Below are 20,974 nucleotides of genomic sequence, written 5' to 3'. Positions count from 1 at the left end.
AATGTATTATTTATTTTTTTATATATTTATTTGACTATAATATCTTTCAATTACAGTAAAAATATCTATAAATTATATTTTACTTATATACTATGATTTTTAAAATACAATCACACATTTTTTTAAACTGCTTATTTTTAAAAAAATATTAAAAAAATAAAATGAATTAACAATAAATATCTTTTGATCAAATAATTACAAAATATTTTAAAATAACATAACACTATATATATACTTTAACGAGGTAGATATATTATATCTTATCATTATTAAAATAATTTGTTTTCAAATATTAAATTTGATTTTAAATTTTATGTTTTTATGTTTGTGGAACTGAATATGACTATAATTAAAATATGGAAATTGTCATAAATACCACATTCATATTACCACTTTTCATGTTTACATTAGACACTTATATTCCTAGGATTAACTAATTTAAACTTAGGGTTTAGAGTTGAGGGGTGATATAGGGTTTTTAGAATGTGAAATTTAGAATTCTAATAAATATATAAATAAATACTTAAAAATAAAAAATTTTGGAAAAATAGTTTCAAACATAATTTTTGATTTTCAAAAATAAATTTTGAAAAAACAATTTCGAAAAAAAATTCAAAAAAAAATTATAAAAAAGTACAAATTTGAAAAAGTATAATTCAAAAATATTTAAAAAAATTATTTATTTATTTATTTATTATTTTTATTATTTTACTTAAATAATGATTTATTATATATATAGAGAACAAGGGTATAAGAGTCTTTTGCCACTTAATGAAGAAAATATTTTTGAAAAATCCCTTTAGTGGTGGTAAAGATGAAAAGTAGTATCATGAAAGTGGTAAACATGAAATTTCTCCATTAAAACACAAAAGCAAATCTGAATTCTCATTTTTAAGATTATTTAAAATAAATTTCAGTTTACCATTTAATAAATCTAAGGCATAAAACAATTTAAAATTTATAAAATATTTTAATTATTGTAAATATTGATATGTGTTCATTAGCTTCCAAAAATGTATTAGTTACTTATGTATGTAACTTCATATTGATCATCGTTTTATTTTCTGATATTTTGGAATCAGACACTTTAGTTTATTTTATATTTCATTCTAAACATAATATATCTTAAGTTATACATAATCTTCCTCAAATATATTTACATATCTAAGACAACAACCAACGTAAATGCAAATAAGAAAATTAATCATAATTCTAATATATTTAAAATAAAAAAAATATTTATAGTTGAATTCAGAGAAATAGATGTAATCTAATATACGCAAATGATAACTAAATCGACTATAAAAAACAATAAAAGTGACTAGATATAACATATCTAAAATCATATGTCTAATTAAAGTAATATAATACTATTAATATAAATTATGCATACAAATTATAAATGAATTTAAAATTAAAAATAAATAACAATCAATTATTAGTTTTTATTTATTTTATAAATATTATACCAGTGCATGAGCACGGGAAAATCACCTAGTATATCTTAAATACAAAAAAGTTCTAGTGGTTCCACGTTGCCGTTCCTATAGATAGTAATGCAACTATAAAGAACATGGCATACTTTCTAAAAGAAGAAGGTTGCACACATATAATATTTTGGGCTTGGATCAGATCAATTATATATGGCCTAAAGACATTGATTAATACGTATTAACAAAATTTAATAAGCATTGATTAAAAAGCATTGATCACCTTTGCCCTCACTCTCACCTACTGCTTCTTTACCTAACTATATATAATTGCAGTTATATTGCCAAAACTAGCCAACAGTTTCAGCATAAACCACCACCATGTAAATATGTTGAAATATTTTTGTTTATGTCAAGTTCTTTTTCACTTCAAATTTCTTTAGGCATTAATGCATTTTATTTACATCATTTACTTAGTCTTCGGGCGTTTTGCTTCTCAATGGATCCTCGAATCACCAGTTTATCTAAGAGAGACCAAACTCTAATAAGATTTACGTCTAGTACATTTGGTATTTTAAAAACATTTGATATATATACATTTAATTTTTATATAATACAAGACTAGTAGCTTACTGAATCGTAATCAACACAAGCCATAGTAATTAGCTCATACCGGTGCTGTGTCCCTTGAATTATAAATTTCGATCGATTCTTTTTAATCTAGCGTATCTTAAACTTATGAAATGATTCAGATTAATATTTAAGAGAAAGTAAAGCTCACAAACTGATCTTCTCCCTGGATATTTAATCGGTTGTAAGAGCATCTCCAACCCTACTCCAAAACCCACTCCAAACTCCATTTTGCAGTAAAATCATCTCCAACCCCAGTCCAAAACCCACTCCAAAATGGAGTAATAGACATGACTCCAAATATGGAGTAAACCAACTCATTACTCCAAAATGGAGTTGAACTTTTTTATTTATAAAATGGTCTTCCACATTTAAATATTTTCATTTTCAGTAAAATTGTTATAAATAAGTATATTAATATTATTTTACTATATATATTATAAAATTTACTGTTAACATTTCTTAATTATATATATAGCCATCTAATGAACTATTTTATGCAACAAAATATATATAATATAAAACATAACAGATGTACTCCATGATATTATGACTACATGTATCATCTTACATAACATGATAATCGAGGATGAACGTGATCTCGAGGCGCCAATTGAAGTTGAAAGAGAAGTTCCGTCTCCAGAAGTTGAAATTGTAGAAAATAATAATGCGAGATTCCAAGAGTTTTTTTCCCGTTTCAGAAAAATCAAAGATAAAAAAGCTCATTTCTTACTTCGAAATGCATTAGTTGATCATTTGTGGAAAAATTATACTAATTCTAATGAATAATTTAAGTTGATGTATTATTGTGTTTAAGCTATGTAATGTAATTTTTAATGTAATAAATGTTTTCTTTATAAACCTTGTCGAGTATTTATATAATAAAAAATTAATTGTGGTTAATATTTTATTTAATATAATTATTACAATCTGAAAATGAACTGTTTTGCAAATAGTATAAATGAAAGGTGATATTACTAATTTTTAAATAAATATAAAATATAAAATATTAGGAATATTCTATTTTGGAGTGGGAAATGGAGTAATACATTGGAGTAAAACTTAACTCTATTTTGGAGTTACTCCATTTTGGAATAGAAAATGGAGTAATACATTGGAGATGCTCTAAGCAATGAGCCTATATCCACGTCACTACATGATTGAGTACTGTAGTAGTATCCGGACTCTTTTTTTTTTTTTTTTTTTTTTTGGTGTAATAGTATTCGGACTCATCATCTGGCTCAACAACCCAAAGCTCGATATAATTGCCAATAGACTACCATCGGTTATAAATTTCTAGTATTATAAAAAAGGTATAGTCCAATTACTTAATAATCAGATGGGATGGGACAAAGCAATCTTATCCGCTAATGACTGTATATCTCATTTTCTTAAGTATTGTATCTTATACATATAAAACAAAATCTTAGGCTACATTAATACTACAATAGTTTTTTCTTCAAAAATTCAATATCAAAATTATCGCTTTAATTTATTAATTAAAAGATAAAAGGAATAAACTACACACAAACACATCAAATTACATAACTTTAATTTATTTTTTTCTTTATGTTTTTTATATGATTTTGCATACATTCACGTAAGAGTTTGTGTGTTTTATATAATATAAATATTTTATCCTTTTGGTTATATATTATTTCTGCCCACATATTGTTTTATAAAATCAAGACAAGTACTACTCTCAGCAAAACAAGAATATTTCAAGCACATTCCGCCAATCATAATTCAACAACTCAAGAAAGATGTGTACATATGTAAAGAGAGCTCGACGCCACAGAGAAAAAGGTTGGACCGAATCACCACAAAGCCATGCTCAGGAACCCTAATTGGGGATGTTGGCTAAATGGCTTTCTGACACGTATGTGTGCATTTGTTTGTGTCAGAGTCAGTAAAGTAAAAAAGCTAATGTGTGATGTTCCAATAAGGATGTTGAAACTGGTCGTTTTGTCTGTGAGACTTGTACATTTATGGAAAGGAGGAGCCACCGCACTCTTTAGTTTATTCCTTAATACTTTGTCGTCACTCGTCATTCTTTAGATATATACAAAAACTAATACTCGTACGGTTTACTCTGAAATTTTTCTCTGAAAACAGTTCACGTTTCATATGTTATTCTAGGTTTCTGTGTCGATTGATAGCATCAATGTATATTTCAGCATAACTATGAAAGACAAAGAACAAGAAGTATTTTATTCTGAATAATACTTTTATTACTTAAAGATACAAGGTAAGAACAGAGCTTATATATAACCCTAGTAGAACGATCTAGACTATAACAGTTGGAAAGATAAAGTTAAAAGTAGATCCTATCCAGCTGCACATAAAGATAAAGAGAGGGTTGAAGGGGCTTTGCGTATCCCATAGCTGTGATCCCGTACAAGCTTCCTCTGTTTTGCAAGAGGATAAAACCGGAGAAGATGATCGTTGAGTGTTGAGCGTGATGGCTTAGCTTGGGCCTTCGACACACAATGGGCCTCTATACTAACACCCCCTTAAACTTGGGATGGGGTTTACTTCCACACCAAGTTTGGTTCGCAACAATTCAAACGGTCGTCGAGCTAGAGACTTTGTGAATATATTCGCTACCTGATACGCCGCTGCAATGTGTTTGGTTTCGATTAACCCCAACGCCACTTGTTCTCAAATGTAATGCCAATTTGTATCAAAGTGTTTGGATTTCTTGTGAAGCGCCGGATTAGTACTGAGGTAGACTGCCGACATATTGTCACAGAGAAGCATCGTAGCATGCGGTTACGCTATATTCAAGTCACGTAGTAGCTGAGAGATCCACGTGATTTCTTGCGCAGTAGACGCAAGAGCTCTATACTTCGCCTCTGTAGATCATCTTGAAATTGTTTCCTGTATTTTCGCCGGCCAAGAAATCAGATTTGGACCAAGAAACGTACAGAACCCTGTTGTGGATCGCCTTGTCTCATGACATCCTGCCTAGTCACTGTCACAATAAGCCAAGAGGGAGAGGTTTGAATCCTTCCTGATGTGTAAACCAAGGTGTTGTGTTCCTTTGAGATACCGTAAGATCCTCTTGAGTAAACAGAAGTCAGCCATGGTTGGAGCATGCATTATTTGACATATAAGGTTCACAGCGTATTGGATGTCCGGTCTGGTGATTGTCAAGTATTGTAACTTGCCAGCAAGACTCCAAAAGTATGTGGGCTCCGGGAACAGTCGAGGATCAAGATCCTCAATACGTTGAGGAAGTGGTGTAGGCATAGGATTGCAGTTTGTCATGGCTGCAACATTAAGAATCTCCTTTACATACGTATTCTGGTGAAAAAAGACTCCATCAGGATGAGTAGCCATTTCAACTCCAAGAAAGTACTTCGGTACTCCCATATCTTTCATTAGAATCTCTAAGACAAATAAGCTACAAGCTCTTGAATGACTACATCATCACTTCCTGTTAGTAAGATGTCGTCTACATACAGTAGTAAGACCATTGTTTTGTTGTGTATGTTGTAGGTGAACAAAGACGGATCTGATTTGCTGCACACGAAGCCAAAGTCAATCAAGAAGTTGCTGAATGTATCAAACCAGGCCCGTGGGGCTTGTTTGAGACCATAGAGCGCCTTTGTCAGCTTGCAGACATGATTTGGTCGGTTTGGATCTTCAAAGCCCTCCGGTTGATACATATAGACAGGTTCTTTCAGTTCACCATGAAGAAACGCACTTGAGACGTCAAGCTGTTTGACTTGCCATCCTTTTGATACTGCAATATCCAACATTAATCTGATTGTAGCCGTTCTAACCACAGGGCTAAATGTTTCCAAATAATCAAGCCCTTCTTCTTGCTCAAAACCTTTAGCCACCAATCTTGAATGCAAGCACTTAACCGTTCCATCAGGATTTAATTTCACAGTATGAACCCATCTGCTATGCAGTATATTCATATCATCTGTTGCAGGGACTAATGTCCAAGTATGCAACATATGAATGATATTTATCTCCGTAGTAACTGCTTCATTCCATCCCGAGTGGTTCTTAGCTTCTCTTATATTTTTAGGTAGAGCTACTGAGTATTTTGGTGCAAGCAAAGCATATCTAGAGCTTGGCTTATGTATTCTTGCCTTTGCTCTTGTCTGCATCGGGTGCTGATTAGGCGCCTGAACCTCTATGACAGGGTGATGAACTTCAGCTAGTTCCTGTCATTAAGCTTCAACGTAACTGAACTGAGAACATGAATGTTACTCGGAAAATGATAAGGATTCATTGTATCCGCCATTGAAAGCACCTGTTAAGGTTTACAATGGCTCTGATACCATATGAAAGACAAGAACAAGAAGTATTTTACTTTGAATAATACTTTTATTAGTTAAAGATACAAGGTAAGAACATAGCTTATATACGACCTTAGTAGAACGATCTAGACTATAACAGCTGGAAAGATAAAGTTAAAGGTAGATCCTATCCAGCTGCACATAAGGATAAGAGAGGGCTGAAGGGGTTTTGCGTATCCTATAGCTGTGATCCCGTACAAGCTTCCTCTGTCTTGCAAGAGGACAAAACCGGAGAAGATGACCGTTGAGTGTTGAGCGTGATGGGCTTACCTTGGGCCTTCGACACACAATGGGCCTCTATACTAACAATAACATGTTACTTTCACTAATCTTGTTTTATAAAGATTCGAGTATGTAATATGTTTTATATTCTGTAGAATTAATTCTAGGGTAATTTTTGTAAATAGCCATTTTTTATTTTCTTCACAAATATTTCCTAAGAGAAAAAGTGAAAAATAATTCGTATCAGAAAAAAAAAAAGAAAAATAACCAAAATAAATTTCACTAAAAAGGAAAAAAATCTTATACCTCTTGTTTTATAGACATGGGTGAAGAAGCTAGGGTGCAAGTAATTAGTATAAATTTAATAATTGATATATACTATGATGATAAAAGTTAAAATAGGAAGGCATTGAAACCATGTTCATCAGAAATTGTGGGTGCAATTCAACCATTATAAACCATTTTCACATAGTATGTCCTATGTAAAAATTTAAATTTCTAAATATTAATGGTGCACAAGCACACCCTGTTGGGGTCGAAAACGGTTACGACGAAGTTAACGTCCAAATCCCCGAAGAAGAAAAACGTAGAAAAATTCTTCGACGAATACTTTTTCGAAATAGATTCTTCTTTACGAAAAGCTTTGCGGAAGAAACGCGAATCATCGGACAAGAGCTCGAGAAGGATCGTTACGCAGCGACCAAACGTGCTCCACTCGGTCGCTACGTAGCGACCGAGCTCGAGCAGGAACTCGGTCGCTACGTAGCGACCGAGCTCTTCCGAAATGTCGATACGACATCAGTCCATGCATTCTCGTCTACCTTTCGATGCTATCTCCCGAATACCGCAGCGAACCTATCTCACGTTCCCCGCCATTTATAAGTTATCAATCAAACTTTACCATAAAAACCGCGGAAAGTTCATTTTTTATCGAAAGAAGTCGTAATTAACGCTTCGAGTCGAAAGACGGCCCAAAGGGACCTAAGACATGACTCGAGGCCCAACTTACGATTTCTTAACCAACATCCCGTAAACCGCATGTCGGTTTACGCTTGGTTCGCAAGGGAATATAAATGTCAAGTTTCCGCGGATAAATACGAAATTTTAAAGATAATTACGAAGATCGGAAAAAATGGAATATTTCCATTTTTATGCTATGGCGGCTTAAGGGCAGAAGAGGAAAAGCGTAAACCGACCTTGAAGCCAGTATATAAGGGGTCCTAGGCGAGAGGCATGGGGAGGACTTTTCAGAGCAAACTTAGCACTTAGAGCAATTAGGCAACTTTCGTTTTTGTTATTTCGAGCTGCGACTCAATTAGGTTTTGCCGTCTTAGGGTTGCTAGAACAAGGAATCTCGCCGACAGCTATCGAGCCCAGGCTTATACCTTGTTGTAAACGCTCATACGCAAATTCGGAATAAGACTTCTCTTTGCTCTCTTCTTACGATTTTTATACTTTATCGTTGTCATTATCGTGTTATGATTTGTTTGGCGTGTGGTATTAGTAGATATCCGGGACCTCTGGGAAATTAGGGTTTTTCTAGTTTCCTTATTTAAACGGAAATCGACAGTGCAAATTTCGGTTCCCACACACCCATACCTTTCAACCTAGCTTCGCCCTTATTTATATAAAGATATACAAATATAAATAAATAATGAAAAGAGTTTTTTGCAAAATTGGCCTAAAACTCAAAGTCAAACACAAAACTAAATTCTCTTTCTTTTGAAATTAGTTTTGCCCTATTCACCCTACAAATTCATATAATTCACGAAAATGCCATCAAATTTTTTAGTTTTTTTCGAAAATGACATTTTTACTCTCTCACCCTCATCATCTTCAAGTAATTACAAGATTGTCATTGTCATCAATACCCCAACCACCATGAACAACCAATTTGAAGCTCTTAATGCTCACAAAATTGATTTACCCTTCTTCTTTCTCCATTCTTATGAACTAAACGCAACATCTCTCTCACTTTCTCTCCACATTCAGCTAAAAAAATCCAAGATTTTGGTTCTACATTTTTTATGGTTCATAGAGTCATAAAAGCTAACGATTCTGGGTGGGTCACTTTCGTTTGAGATTCTTTGTGCCTGAAGAAGCCTTATGTGTGCTAAGGAAGTTATCTCACCAATTTAAGGTATGAAATCGAGTTTTTTTTTTCAGTTATGTTCGTCCATACGACTTCTCAGGTAAGTCGTCTGGCTGTAGACGAGTTACCTGGAAGTCGTCTGGTCAATGCAGAGGTTATTTTTGCAATTGACTTTGAAATCTGTTTTCTGAAACGACTGAAATATAAGTCGTCTGCTTTTGTTTGGTTACAAGAAAATCTCCAAAGAACCTAGACGACTTACCGACTTACATGTAAGTCGTCATAGGTTAGTTTTGCATTTGACTGGATTTTGTCGGAATTTTGACCTTCCTGGACGACTTATTTTTCAGTCGTCTGGTGGAAAATTGAAATATCAATATTGTTTTGAATCTCGACGACTTACATGTAAGTCGTCGTAGGTTAGTTTTGCCATTGAAAAAAAAACTTCAATATTTAATTATACCCAGACAACTTACAATTCAGTCGTCCGCCCGACGACTTACATGTAAGTCGTCCAGGATTTTATTCCGAGGTTCTGGTCAAACCTCGTGAATCCTGGACGACTTACATGTAAGTCATCGGACGGACGACTGAATTGTAAGTCGTCTATATATAATTAAATATTGAAGTTTTATTTTTCAATTGCAAAACTAACCTATGACGACTGAAATGTAAATCGTCTAGCCTTTTGGAGTTTTGTTTTTAACCAAGCAAAAGTAGACGACTTATTTTTCAGTCGTCTCAGATAACAGATTTCAAAGTCAATTGCAAAAATAACCTTTGCTTTGACCAAACGACTTATATTTTAGTCGCCTGGAAGACTTAGATTGAAGTCGTCTGCGTCGATCTTTAATAAACTTTTGTTTTCTTTATTCTATGTTTGTTAATGTGTTTTATTTTGACTTTTTCAGATGATGCGTCAGTTACATGCCGTGTATGGAGAATGGTTGTTGAAAGATGGATGTTGGAATTTTGTGGTTGATCATTTCAAAGGAGCGAGAATGTTATTTTTGAGTGAAGGTTCGACACATGTTGATCTTGTTGCAATGGCTCAAGACGACCTTCTGGTAAATCGTCCAGACGACCTTCTGGTTAGTCGTCTACCGACTTATCTCTTATATGACTATGTTTTATTGACTACTCTGTGTTTTGATTGTGAAAATGCAATTTAGAAAGACAAGTCAAACATTACATTATCCGAAAGGTTACTGCACTACCAAACTAATTTCCTACGGAATTCTAGTTTGGTATGAGGATAGGTTACAAAAAACATCATCCTATCCTGACCCTGTTAACGTAGCCTAATCTACCATACAACAGTTCACAAAAGCATCAAGATATGTAAAACTCATATTTTCAAAATATGTTTTCTCCCTTAGTTTTACTAAATTTGACTAAGTTTTTGAACACAAACTTATAAAAAAATGTGATATGCTTTGACTAGTTACTATTGTTTGTTTCCATCTCTTAAGTATTATTGTTATAGACACTAATGAAAATTATTGTTATGAGTTAGAAGAAGGATTAAAATGCTTCTTAAAATGTTGTATCAATATGAAGCTACCAACATTCTTGTTTATTAAGATGAGAAGAAGGTCATTGGAGTTTATTATTGGATATGGGAGATCCAAAGATAAGAGAAAGGCTATTGAAGTCTATTATTTCATTGATTTGTAAATGTGTAAACACATTGTTAGCACATGTATTACATCTTGGGAAAAATTATTACTGATTTTACAAAAAAATCACAACTAAAAGAGTAGACATGCAAATCACAAAACATACCACAAACAAAACTATTATAAATCATTCATGTATAAAGACAAGCTTGGACTCCACTTGATATGGAAGAAGACTTCATCAGAAGACTTCTAGGAAGTCCAGACGACTTCCTGGAAGTCATCTGGAAGACTTCCTGGAAGTCGTCTAGCGCATTATATTTTAGACGACTAACAGGTAAGTCGTCCCAGAAGTCTTCCAGATCTGAAAAACCAGCATATCAAATCCAGATCTGAAAAACCTGCATATCAAAAAACGTTCAAACGGCTTAAAACATAGAAAATGAGTGGAAGATTAGATAAATCTACCTTTATAGAACACACAAAAATACATATCTAAAATCAATAGATCTACCTTTAAATGAGTGGAATATGAGAACCATCGGATTAAAAACCTGCAAAAAAATAAAGATAGATTAGTGAGAAAGACATGAGACAAAACTAAAAAAATCATATAAAATTTGGTATTTTCAAGTCAAAGAGATTAGAGTGGGTTTGGAGAGTTTTAGTTTGGAACAAAAGTAAGAACTTTATACAAAAGGAAGTTACCAAATGAAGAAAAATCAGACATAAAAACTTACCAAAACGCTCAGATCTGTTATGAAAGGGAGACTTCGTCAGAAGACTTCAAGGAAGTCCAGAGTCGTCTGGAAGACTTCCTGGAAGTTGTCTAGCGCATTATATTTTAGACGACTAACAGGTAAGTCGTCCCAGAAGTCTTCCAGATCTGAAAAAAACCTGCATATCAAATCCCGATCTGAAAAACATGCATATAAAAAAACGTTCAAAAGGCTTAAAAACAGAGAAAATGAGTGGAAGATTAGATAAATCTACCTTTATAGAACACACAAAAATACATATCTAAAACTGATAGATCTACCTTTAAATGAGTGGAATATGAGAATCATGTGATGAAAAACCTGCAAAAAAAAAGATAGATTAGTGAGAAAGACATGAGACAAAAACAATAAATTGATATAAAGCTTAGTGTTTATAATTTCAAAGAGATTAGAGAGAGGTTGAAGAGTTTTAGATTGATGAACATTACATTTTTGTTGCAGCCATTTGAGAGGAGGAGAGATAATGTTTAAATTTTTCTTTATATAGGGAGACAAAAAAATCCAATTAGGTTAAAATATTTTTGATTCAGACGACTTCCTATACGACTTACTTGTAAGTCACCCAGAAGACTTTAATATTTTTAGCGGGAAACTAAAATATTTTTAGCGGAAAACTAGCTATATGGACGAGCTAAAATTATTCACCAGACGGGAAAGTAATTCTTTCAAAAATTTTACTCACCAAAATAGAAGACTTCCTAGACGAGCTATATCGTCTAGTTTAATTATTTAAGCGGGAAAGTAATTTTTTCAAAAATTTTAAGCGGGAATATATGGACGAGCTAAAATTATTCACCAGACGACTTCTATAGAAGTTGTCTAGACCCTAAACATAACCCCTAAACTTAATTAACTAACTAAACACTTCATAAAATCAAACTAAACTTCAAAATTGTTTACTATACACAAAATAAACACTTACAGGTAAAAATTTAATTTTTCAAAAAAACATTCAAGCTTTCCAAAATCTAACCCTATGACTACATACAATATTACAACATATGTTCCCAAACCCTAGACCAAAGAATACCATGATTCACTACCTACACTCATCAATGTTGAAAACAATTCAGTTTTGTTATATTTTAGTTTATATCACTTAAAACTATTATAATTACATGATTTTAATTTTTCCCTTATCAAAATATTTTTAAAAAAATTTATAAATTATTTTTAAGATTAGCTACACCAGAAGACTTACTTGGAAGTCGTCTAGAAGACTTCTAGCATCTCAGACGACTCAGACGACTTACTGGGGCTATATTCGTAAAAATGGCTTATGTTTTTTTGTTTGGTCACAAGGGGCTGGCTGTAATTTCACAAGACTTTTAGGTTAGTTTTGAGGTTAGTTTTGCATGGGTATAGGTTTGTATTTAAAATCAAGTTGTGAGTCATATTTGGCAAATTCTCCTAATAAAAAATAGTTTTATAGTTTTGAATGATATATTTTTAAATTTGAACTTTTTATAATTCTTTTTTGGAATTTTTCTTTCAAATTTTTGTTTTGAAATTCAAAAATACTTTTTGAAACTATTTTCAAAATTATATATTTTAATTTCTAATATTTACTTATTATTTTTAAAAAAATTTAAAACTCCACTCCCAAAACACTATCCTCTAACTCCAAACCTTAAATCTATATTAGTTAACTATAGGGGTATAAGTATATATTTATATTTTAATGAAATGTGATAGACTATGGATTTGACCCATTTTCATCCATAGTTTATAGGTGTTTTTACTAATATTTATATTATTATAGAGTCTATTTATTATATTTATAAGATCAGAAATGATTTGGAGATAAGTGATGATTTTGGAGCATTTTGGAGATATTTGGAGCAAGCAACCGAGATGACCATCGAGATCGATAATTGGTAGCGAAGCGCGCAGAAAGCCCGTTTGGTCACAGCCGACTTGAAACCCAAGATTTCTCTATTTTACAAGATTGCCCCTGACGAGTTTTACCCTAATTATATAAGCTTTGCCGCCAGAGGCAATGTATGCTTTCTTTGTGTTTCATTGTTTTACTGATAGATATGAGAGAAGATCCAAAGTTATAATTTGTGATTGAAACTCCATTGATATTTATCTTATTTATTCTACGAAGTTTTTATACCAAACTGTTGTTATGAATTGTTTAGCCATGTCTGATTAGTTCTCTTGTTAAATTTTAGGGTTTAAATAGGTTATGAGGGATTAGCCCCAACTATAGATCGCTGAGTTGTGATAATCATCTTTAGAATTGTTCATTAATGCATGTGTCTAGATTAGCTACCTAGAACTTGCCCTAGGATTGATTGATAAAAGCCATAGCTAATTTTCATCATGAAAACATTCTAAATGAACTTTGTTTCTTTCTATGAGCAAGGCGAGAGCTGATCTACTAAGCTTAGTAAGCATTCACTCAACCTGCGCATAAAGCTTGACTAGAGCGCGTCGATCGATATCACACTTGAATAATCGATCGATGGTGCAAAAGGTGTACCGATCGATACACCCATTGGAATATCGATCGACACTTTCTACAGATCAATATAACGAGAGTTGAGATCATAGATCTAGTTAATAGTCAACAAGTCAATGCTCGCAAAGGCCAAAAGACTTGTTGATCAAATAGTTGAGCTTTATATTATCATGAATGCAACTCATTAGGCATCTATAGGATTATAATTTCAACTTTCCTGAATAAAAACCCTAAGTCTAGCTATTTCCTTTTTAACCACCAAAACCCCAAAACTTGCTATTGAACAATTACTTGTTCAATATAAAACTTCAATTTACTTTTAAAAATCTTAAAACATCTTGCTTAAAAAATCATATTAGAATCTCTAGGTTCTCTAGCTCCCTATGATTCGATCCCTAAGTACTACAACTCGACCTCTTATTTGAGAGAGTATAAATCACTCCTTAGGATAATTTGAGTGGTATCAAATTTGGTGCCGTTGCCAGGGAGCTTTGATCGCCTATTTTCTGATTTTTGTTAAGTATTGTGAAAGAAATTTTTTTCTTGGATTTTCAGGTATATGCCCAGCAGTATCAGAAGCAACAAGGAATCTCAACTGATATTCTCACCAGATCCTGCAAGTTTGGAACGCATGATCCGTAAGAAAGCGCGCTCTATCGACCGACAACAACACTTCCGTGTCGCTCGATTCTGCTCAACCACCGTCGACCCAGACACCAGTTCCGTCGACCGATTCTCGCTCACCCCAGTCGATCAACAACACAAACCTTCCGTCGACCGATACCCTTCACCTGACATCGATTGACATTTCATCTTGGACATCGATCGATACTGAACCGCGAGACATGGTTGCGCCTTTGATACATGTTCTGGACAACAATGGAGACCTGCATGACCAGGAGGGTCATCTGCGTAATGCACCAGGTTAGAGAATATATGCTCAGGCGGTAGCAATCCCTTAGCCTGATGCTACTACTACAGGTACTACCTTACCTGTAGATGAAGCTGCGCTACCCAGGACGTTGGCTGACTACAACCGTCCAGATCACTACTACACCAACAGAGCAGCCATCCTTCCTCCCACCATTGAGAGAGATTTTGAGTTGAAAGCGCAGTACTACACACTTGTGGGACAACTATCCTACCATGGACTATCCTATGAGCATACTATGAACCATCTGGAGAGGTTCGAAGATCTGATTTCTGGTATTAGAGTCAAAGGAGTTTCTGAAGACTACCTATTATGCAAGCTTTTCAGATATTCACTTGCTGGAGAAGCTCTGCATTGGCTCAAGCGGTTACAACCAGAATCTCTTAAATCCTGGAGCGAAATCAAGAATGCATTCTTATGCAATTTCTTTGATGAGGCGCGTGCTGAAAACTTGAGAAGCAAGATTACTACATTCACTCAGGAGCCTGCAGAATCATTCAGAGGCTCTTGGATCAGATTTAAGTCTTACCAGAGAGACTATCCACACCACGGATTCAATGAAGTACAAATACTCAGTAATTTCTACAGAGGCATCGTGGTGCAGTACCAGATGGCTCTTGATGCTTCCAGCAATGGAAACTTCAACACCAGAAATCCAGAGGAGGCAGTCAAGGTGATTGAAAACCAAGCATCCAGCAACAGCACCAAGAACACTGATTTTAAGAGGAAGAGATCTGCCACGATCCTTGGGAATGATCGGATGGATGAGGTGAAGGCAAAACTGGACAGTGTTCACAAGCTTCTCAAGATGCAGGTTAGCTTTGTTGAAGATGCAGAAGCTGTAGAGGGTAGAACAGAGGAAGAAGAAGTAAACTACATTGGTGGAGCTGGATTCCAAGGGAACCAAGGAGGAAACAAAAACTCCTATGGAAATAGGAGTAACTTCAACCAAAATTCGCAGTACCAGAAACCCTACAACAACAGCTACAACAACAACAAGAATTTTGGAAGTTCCTACTACCAGAAGCCACTGCCGCCTACTCAAGAGAGCAAGGTTGAAGAGATGCTCGATAGGATTCTTGAGACACAGCAGCGAATGACAGTGGACTTCAATGGGAAGATAGATTCTGTCTACACCAACCTGAACACAAAGTTCGAAACTTTGAGTTTTCATGTGAAGAAGATGGAGATGCAGGTTGTGCAGACAGGAGATGCTATTAGGAGGCAGGAAGCTTCAACAAGAGGAGTAGAGGATGATGTGATGAAGCACCACGTGAATGCCATTATTGAAGATGACTTTTGGCAAATGGTGAAGGAAGAGAAGCTGCAAGAAGGCGACTTCGAGGTAGAAAGTTTGATGAGTTTCGGCGGGTCACATTGGTGTCGATCGACACCAGCCACCGAGCATCGACCGACATACACCAACTCAAATCGATCGACAGGAGTACGAGAGCATCGATCGACAACGCCTACGAAGTCAACCGCGTCTTGCAATGCCGTGAAGATTCTAACTTACGAGGAGTTCGCAACAAAACACCCATATCCGCCCAGCCCTGACAAAGTCCAAATCGATCGACATGCCAACAGCAACGTTGATCGATATTCAGAAGCTAATATCGATCGACAGCCATCACCACCTATCGATCGACGTGCACCTATTACCTACCGAGTGCAGATGCCGAAGATAGACGTAGCACGACTTAACGCACTCACGCCCAAACCTAAACCTTCAGAACAACCACCGGAGCCTGTCAAGACACCTTCAGATGATGGAGATGATCCTATGGAAGAGGATAGAGTTTCTACAGGAAGAACCCTAAGGAGAAGAAAGGAAAAAGTGGTGAAACATCTGAAGAGGGGGGCTAATGAAAAGGAAAAGGAAAATTTCAAAAAGAGAGTCTTCACGATTCCTCTACATAAGCCATTCGAAGAAGCTTATTACAGCTACAGATTGTGGATGTTCTTCAGAGAAACCAGAGAGAAAGAGGAAGACATTAGGAGAATGTTCTGTGAAGCTAGAGAAAAGATGAGGAAAATGATTACATTGAAAAAGAAGAGTGATCCTGGGCAATTTGCAATACCATGCACAGTGCAGGGTATTGAATTCCCACATGCTTTGTGCGACACAGGAGCATTAGTCAGCATCCTACCTAGGGTTATGGCAGACCATCTGGGTCTGCAGGTGCAGCCTTCGCAGGAATTGTTCACTTTTGTGGATTGTTCCCAGAAGAACTCAGGAGGAATTGTGAGAGACCTAGAGGTGCAGATTGGTAATGCCCTAGTTCCAGTTGATTTCCATGTCTTCGATATCAAGTTAAACTGGAACTCTTCTCTACTACTTGGGCGAGCTTTCTTGTCAACAGTGGGAGCAGTGTGCAACTTTCAAACCAACCAGTTGTGTCTAACACTCATCGATCCTAATGCCCACTACGACCCTATCCCAGTCAAGAAGCCACAGACGATCCCCAAAAGATTCAATGATCCAGGAATAATTGCAGCTTGCCACTGTGGAGATGAGTACGAAACTGAATATTCAGAATCGATCGAGACTCACACAGCAACACCGATCGATAGTAGTCACCAGAAATCGACCGACATACCACATGACGAATCGGTCGATAGTAGTCTAGATGATTGGGAGAATGACTACTACAACCCCATTATTGACGCTTACACAAGATAAAATATGCATACAGACGAGTATGATGAAGACTTTGAGGAGGAACGAGCCATTGAGTACAAAGCCATCCTTGATGAGGAAGATAAACTCTCACATCATTCCTCTTGGAAATGGAATACACCATCATTCGACATGACAAGCTTGCCATCGATCGACACCCAACCTCAACAACGATACTGAGACCGAGCATCGACCGACACTATCGCCTACCCATCGATCGACACGGACTTCAACCGTGTGCGAGATGGAGACTACTCGATTGGTAGTTGGGCAGATGAACACCACCACAAGAGCTTCGCAGTAGAAACAGTAACCTACACAACAGGAGCAGATAAACTACAAGATAGTTTCACAGTCGAGGAGCTGCTCAACATGCAAAAGCGCGATGATACATATCAGTTTCAAGCTGAAGCTGCTTGGGAAAGAACTCGTTCCAGTCAATCGATCGACACTCGTCATCAACAATCGATCGACACTCGTCCTCAACAATCGATCAACACTCGTCCTCAACAATCGATCGACACCAACAATACCACGTCGATCGACAACCGTTCAATACCGAAAACCACTGTAAGCAAAAAAGAAAAATTAGATAACCAGTATCTAACTCCAGACGAATTTGGTATTTTCAGGGACCCTAATGGCTTCGCAAAAGCCATAGACGGCCGCACACTACACGTATCTCGAGAAGATATCGCAGATATCCTTCAGACAGCCGATGGAGCATATAATATGTTCATGTATCAACGCAGCAACCGCGAACAGAAGACTACAAAGGAGTTCTATAACACAGCTGGTGGCATAGAAAACAACTTCAAACAACGATCTTGCCATACAACTCATCCATCAATCAACACAGACGTCCCAACGGTCGCCAGACAGCCATAATTCAACAAAAGGGCTTATGACCTTTATGGTAACAGGAAATTTTATAGGGAAGAGAAAGATGAGTATGGAGTCTACAGAGATGACCGCGAATTTGCCAGAGATCTAGATGGACACACAATTCCTGTTCACACCAAGGATATCAGAAGACTTCTGAAAAGAGCTTCAAGAGATGAACCAGCCTACATATGTCTTCCTGAACATGCTAGCTCATTCACACAAACACAGTTGGTACCAGAGATCTACACAAAAGATGAGATCAATGAGATGTTCTATGGAGACTGTGGTGAACATGAGAGGAATAAAGAAGCCTTCCAGATGAAGCTTGATGGTGTCTACTACCCATTGAATGATAGTATAAGTTGGCTAACTACTTGCATGGAGGAGATGAAGAAGGACTTAGCCAGAATTCAGAACGCGACCGACATTGCTCGACCTCCATCGATCGACTCAGACGACCCAAATCGATCGACAGCAGTCAATCACCATCAATCGACAGACACCATCACACATCGATCGACAACCGTTTGGCCGCATCGATCGACATCAATCTGCCACACCCACACACGATGAAATCTCAACCGGATTCCCACACCAGAGAAGAGATAGACCAGTTGGTAGAAGGGATCTATAGAGCGCTGGAAACTATAGAAGAGAAGCTTGATGGGAGATGTGATGACATCTATTTCCCAATGGATCTTACAATCAGTGCATTGACCTCCAGGGTTGAAGCTATACAAGGGGAGTTGGTGGAGATTCAGAGTTACATTGCGCGTCGACCGGAAGTATCGATATCGATCGACAGACGCAACAACAAATCGATCGACACCATCAGTTCAACATCGATCGACATTGATACAAACCGAGGCATGCTAGTGCCAAAGAAGACATCCGACATGTCCAACACACCTAACCATGGAAAGGAGACCTCAGCTGACACTTATACCGCACTTACCAGACACCAATTCAACCTTGAGAGTCTTGGTCAAAGACTGCAGAGGATTGAAAACACAACTGCAGCAATGAAGGATAAATGGCGCAGAGGAGATGAAGCAATGAGAGACTTCACTGGTACATGATTCAACAAGCGCAAAGAGGAGATGGATACTTGCTTTCCAACAAGTCCCAGTTCTCCACACTATTAGCCAAAACACCTCCAAAGTTAAGCTAAATGACTATAACAAAGCGCTGAGTGGGAGGCAACCCACTATTAGGTAATATTTATTAAGTTTTTATTAATTTATTATTTATGTTGGTTTTTATTTATTGCAGGTCATAAAAAAAAAAGAAGATCCGAGTAGACGATTGCCATCTGTATCGACCGACGCGAACAAGTCGACATCGATCGACATTGACATACATGCGCCGACCGACATCAACATACTTACATCGGTCGACATCTATTCCGGTCTGGTATATCGTTCCTACTTGTTACATTGAGTTCTTATGATTTATTTTTAACCATAACTCCGACTGAATTTACACGGGGGACAGTGTAGTTTAAGTATGGGGAAAGGTTTACTGATATTTAATTACTTATTAGTTTTATTAAAATGTTTTCAAAGTAAGTTATTATTGAGTCAAGAAGGGGATGATGAACTTATAGATTTTGCTAGATATCTAACCACTCTTTAGCACCATTCTAGACTTACTGATTGCAGATAGTACTAAAGATACTAAAGTGGATCAACCTGTCAACTATCCACTCTTGCTAAGATTGTTTTGAAGGAACCAAAGCTGACCTCCAACACTAAACCTGACACAACTGCTTGTCTTGGGGCTTGGTATACATGGGATAGGATTCTTCAAACAAGTCTGGAAGGTAAAGCCTTGTGTATATAGATTTATCACCCTTTCTCTCTCAATTTTTGAAATATAGATTTTTATACTTAAAAAAAAATATATTATTATATTAGAGATTTATTAGGAAGGAATTCGAACAGAACTTGGTGGCTAAAACCATTAAGGCTTGCTTCACAAATAATCCCAGGATATATGTCAAAAAGAAGTGAACAGGACTCGGTGGCAACCACCATTAAGACTTGATTCATGGAAGCATGTCCAATCTTGGTCAATGATCTTGCAAATATAAGCAGACTTTGACTAGGAGAGAAATTAGTAGAGAGAGAGGATAAGAACTACCATTAAGACTTGATTCATGGAAGCATGTCCAATCTTGGTTAATGATCTTGCATATAAGCATATTTTTAACCAAGAGAGAAAATTAGTAGAGAGAGAGAGGATATGAACTAATGTTTACCTACAGGTCCAGATACTTGTTTGAGAATCTTTGAATCTTGTGATCGATACTCCCAAGGTAAAGCCTTCATTTTTATTTTATGCTAAGAAATGAGGTTGGTAGAGGGGAATGAAAGACAAGATTATGCTAAGTTGTTGGCTAGATGAATTTGATTGCTAAGCTAGGATATGGTATGATGTGCTTTTGTGATTAGGATTTCTTAGATGTGGATTGCAATATTATAGAGTTGATGATTCTAAGTTTTAAATCATGTGAGTCCCTGCTGTTTTAAAACCTCTTTCAGAGAGACTGCCTGTTTGTTTTGCTTGAGGACAAACAAAAGGGTAAGGCTGAGGAAGTTGATAGACTATGGATTTGACCCATTTTCATCCATAGTTTATAGGTGTTTTACTAATAACTATTGTATTATAGAGTCTATTTATTATATTTATAAGATTAGGAGTGTTTTGGAGATAAGTGATGATTTTGGAGCGTTCTGGAGATATTTGGAGCAAGCACCCGAGATGACCATCGAGATTGACAATCGGTCGATATTGTAGAGCTAGAATCGATCGATACACAAGTCATGGTGTCGATCGATAGTGGTGTCGATCGATAGCGAAGCGCGCAGAAAGTTCGTTTGGTCACAGCCGACTTGAAGCCCAAGATTTCACTATTTTACAA

At 36.0% G+C, this 20,974-nt stretch overlaps 1 protein-coding gene across 1 annotated transcript; it reads right to left on the bottom strand.

Annotated features, from left to right (window-relative positions):
- Nucleotides 1-5,027: 5,027 nt before the first annotated feature.
- Nucleotides 5,028-5,435, bottom strand: LOC106330524 (uncharacterized mitochondrial protein AtMg00810-like). The gene has a single exon (XM_013768976.1). The coding sequence runs from the start codon at nucleotides 5,433-5,435 to the stop codon at nucleotides 5,028-5,030; it is 408 nt and encodes a 135-aa protein (XP_013624430.1).
- Nucleotides 5,436-20,974: the final 15,539 nt, after the last annotated feature.

Source organism: Brassica oleracea, chromosome C3 (genome assembly GCF_000695525.1).
Source record: "Brassica oleracea var. oleracea cultivar TO1000 chromosome C3, BOL, whole genome shotgun sequence".
NCBI lineage: Eukaryota > Viridiplantae > Streptophyta > Magnoliopsida > Brassicales > Brassicaceae > Brassica > Brassica oleracea.
The sequence above is the reverse complement of the archived record's forward strand: the minus strand, read 5'-3'. Positions and strand labels throughout refer to the sequence as shown.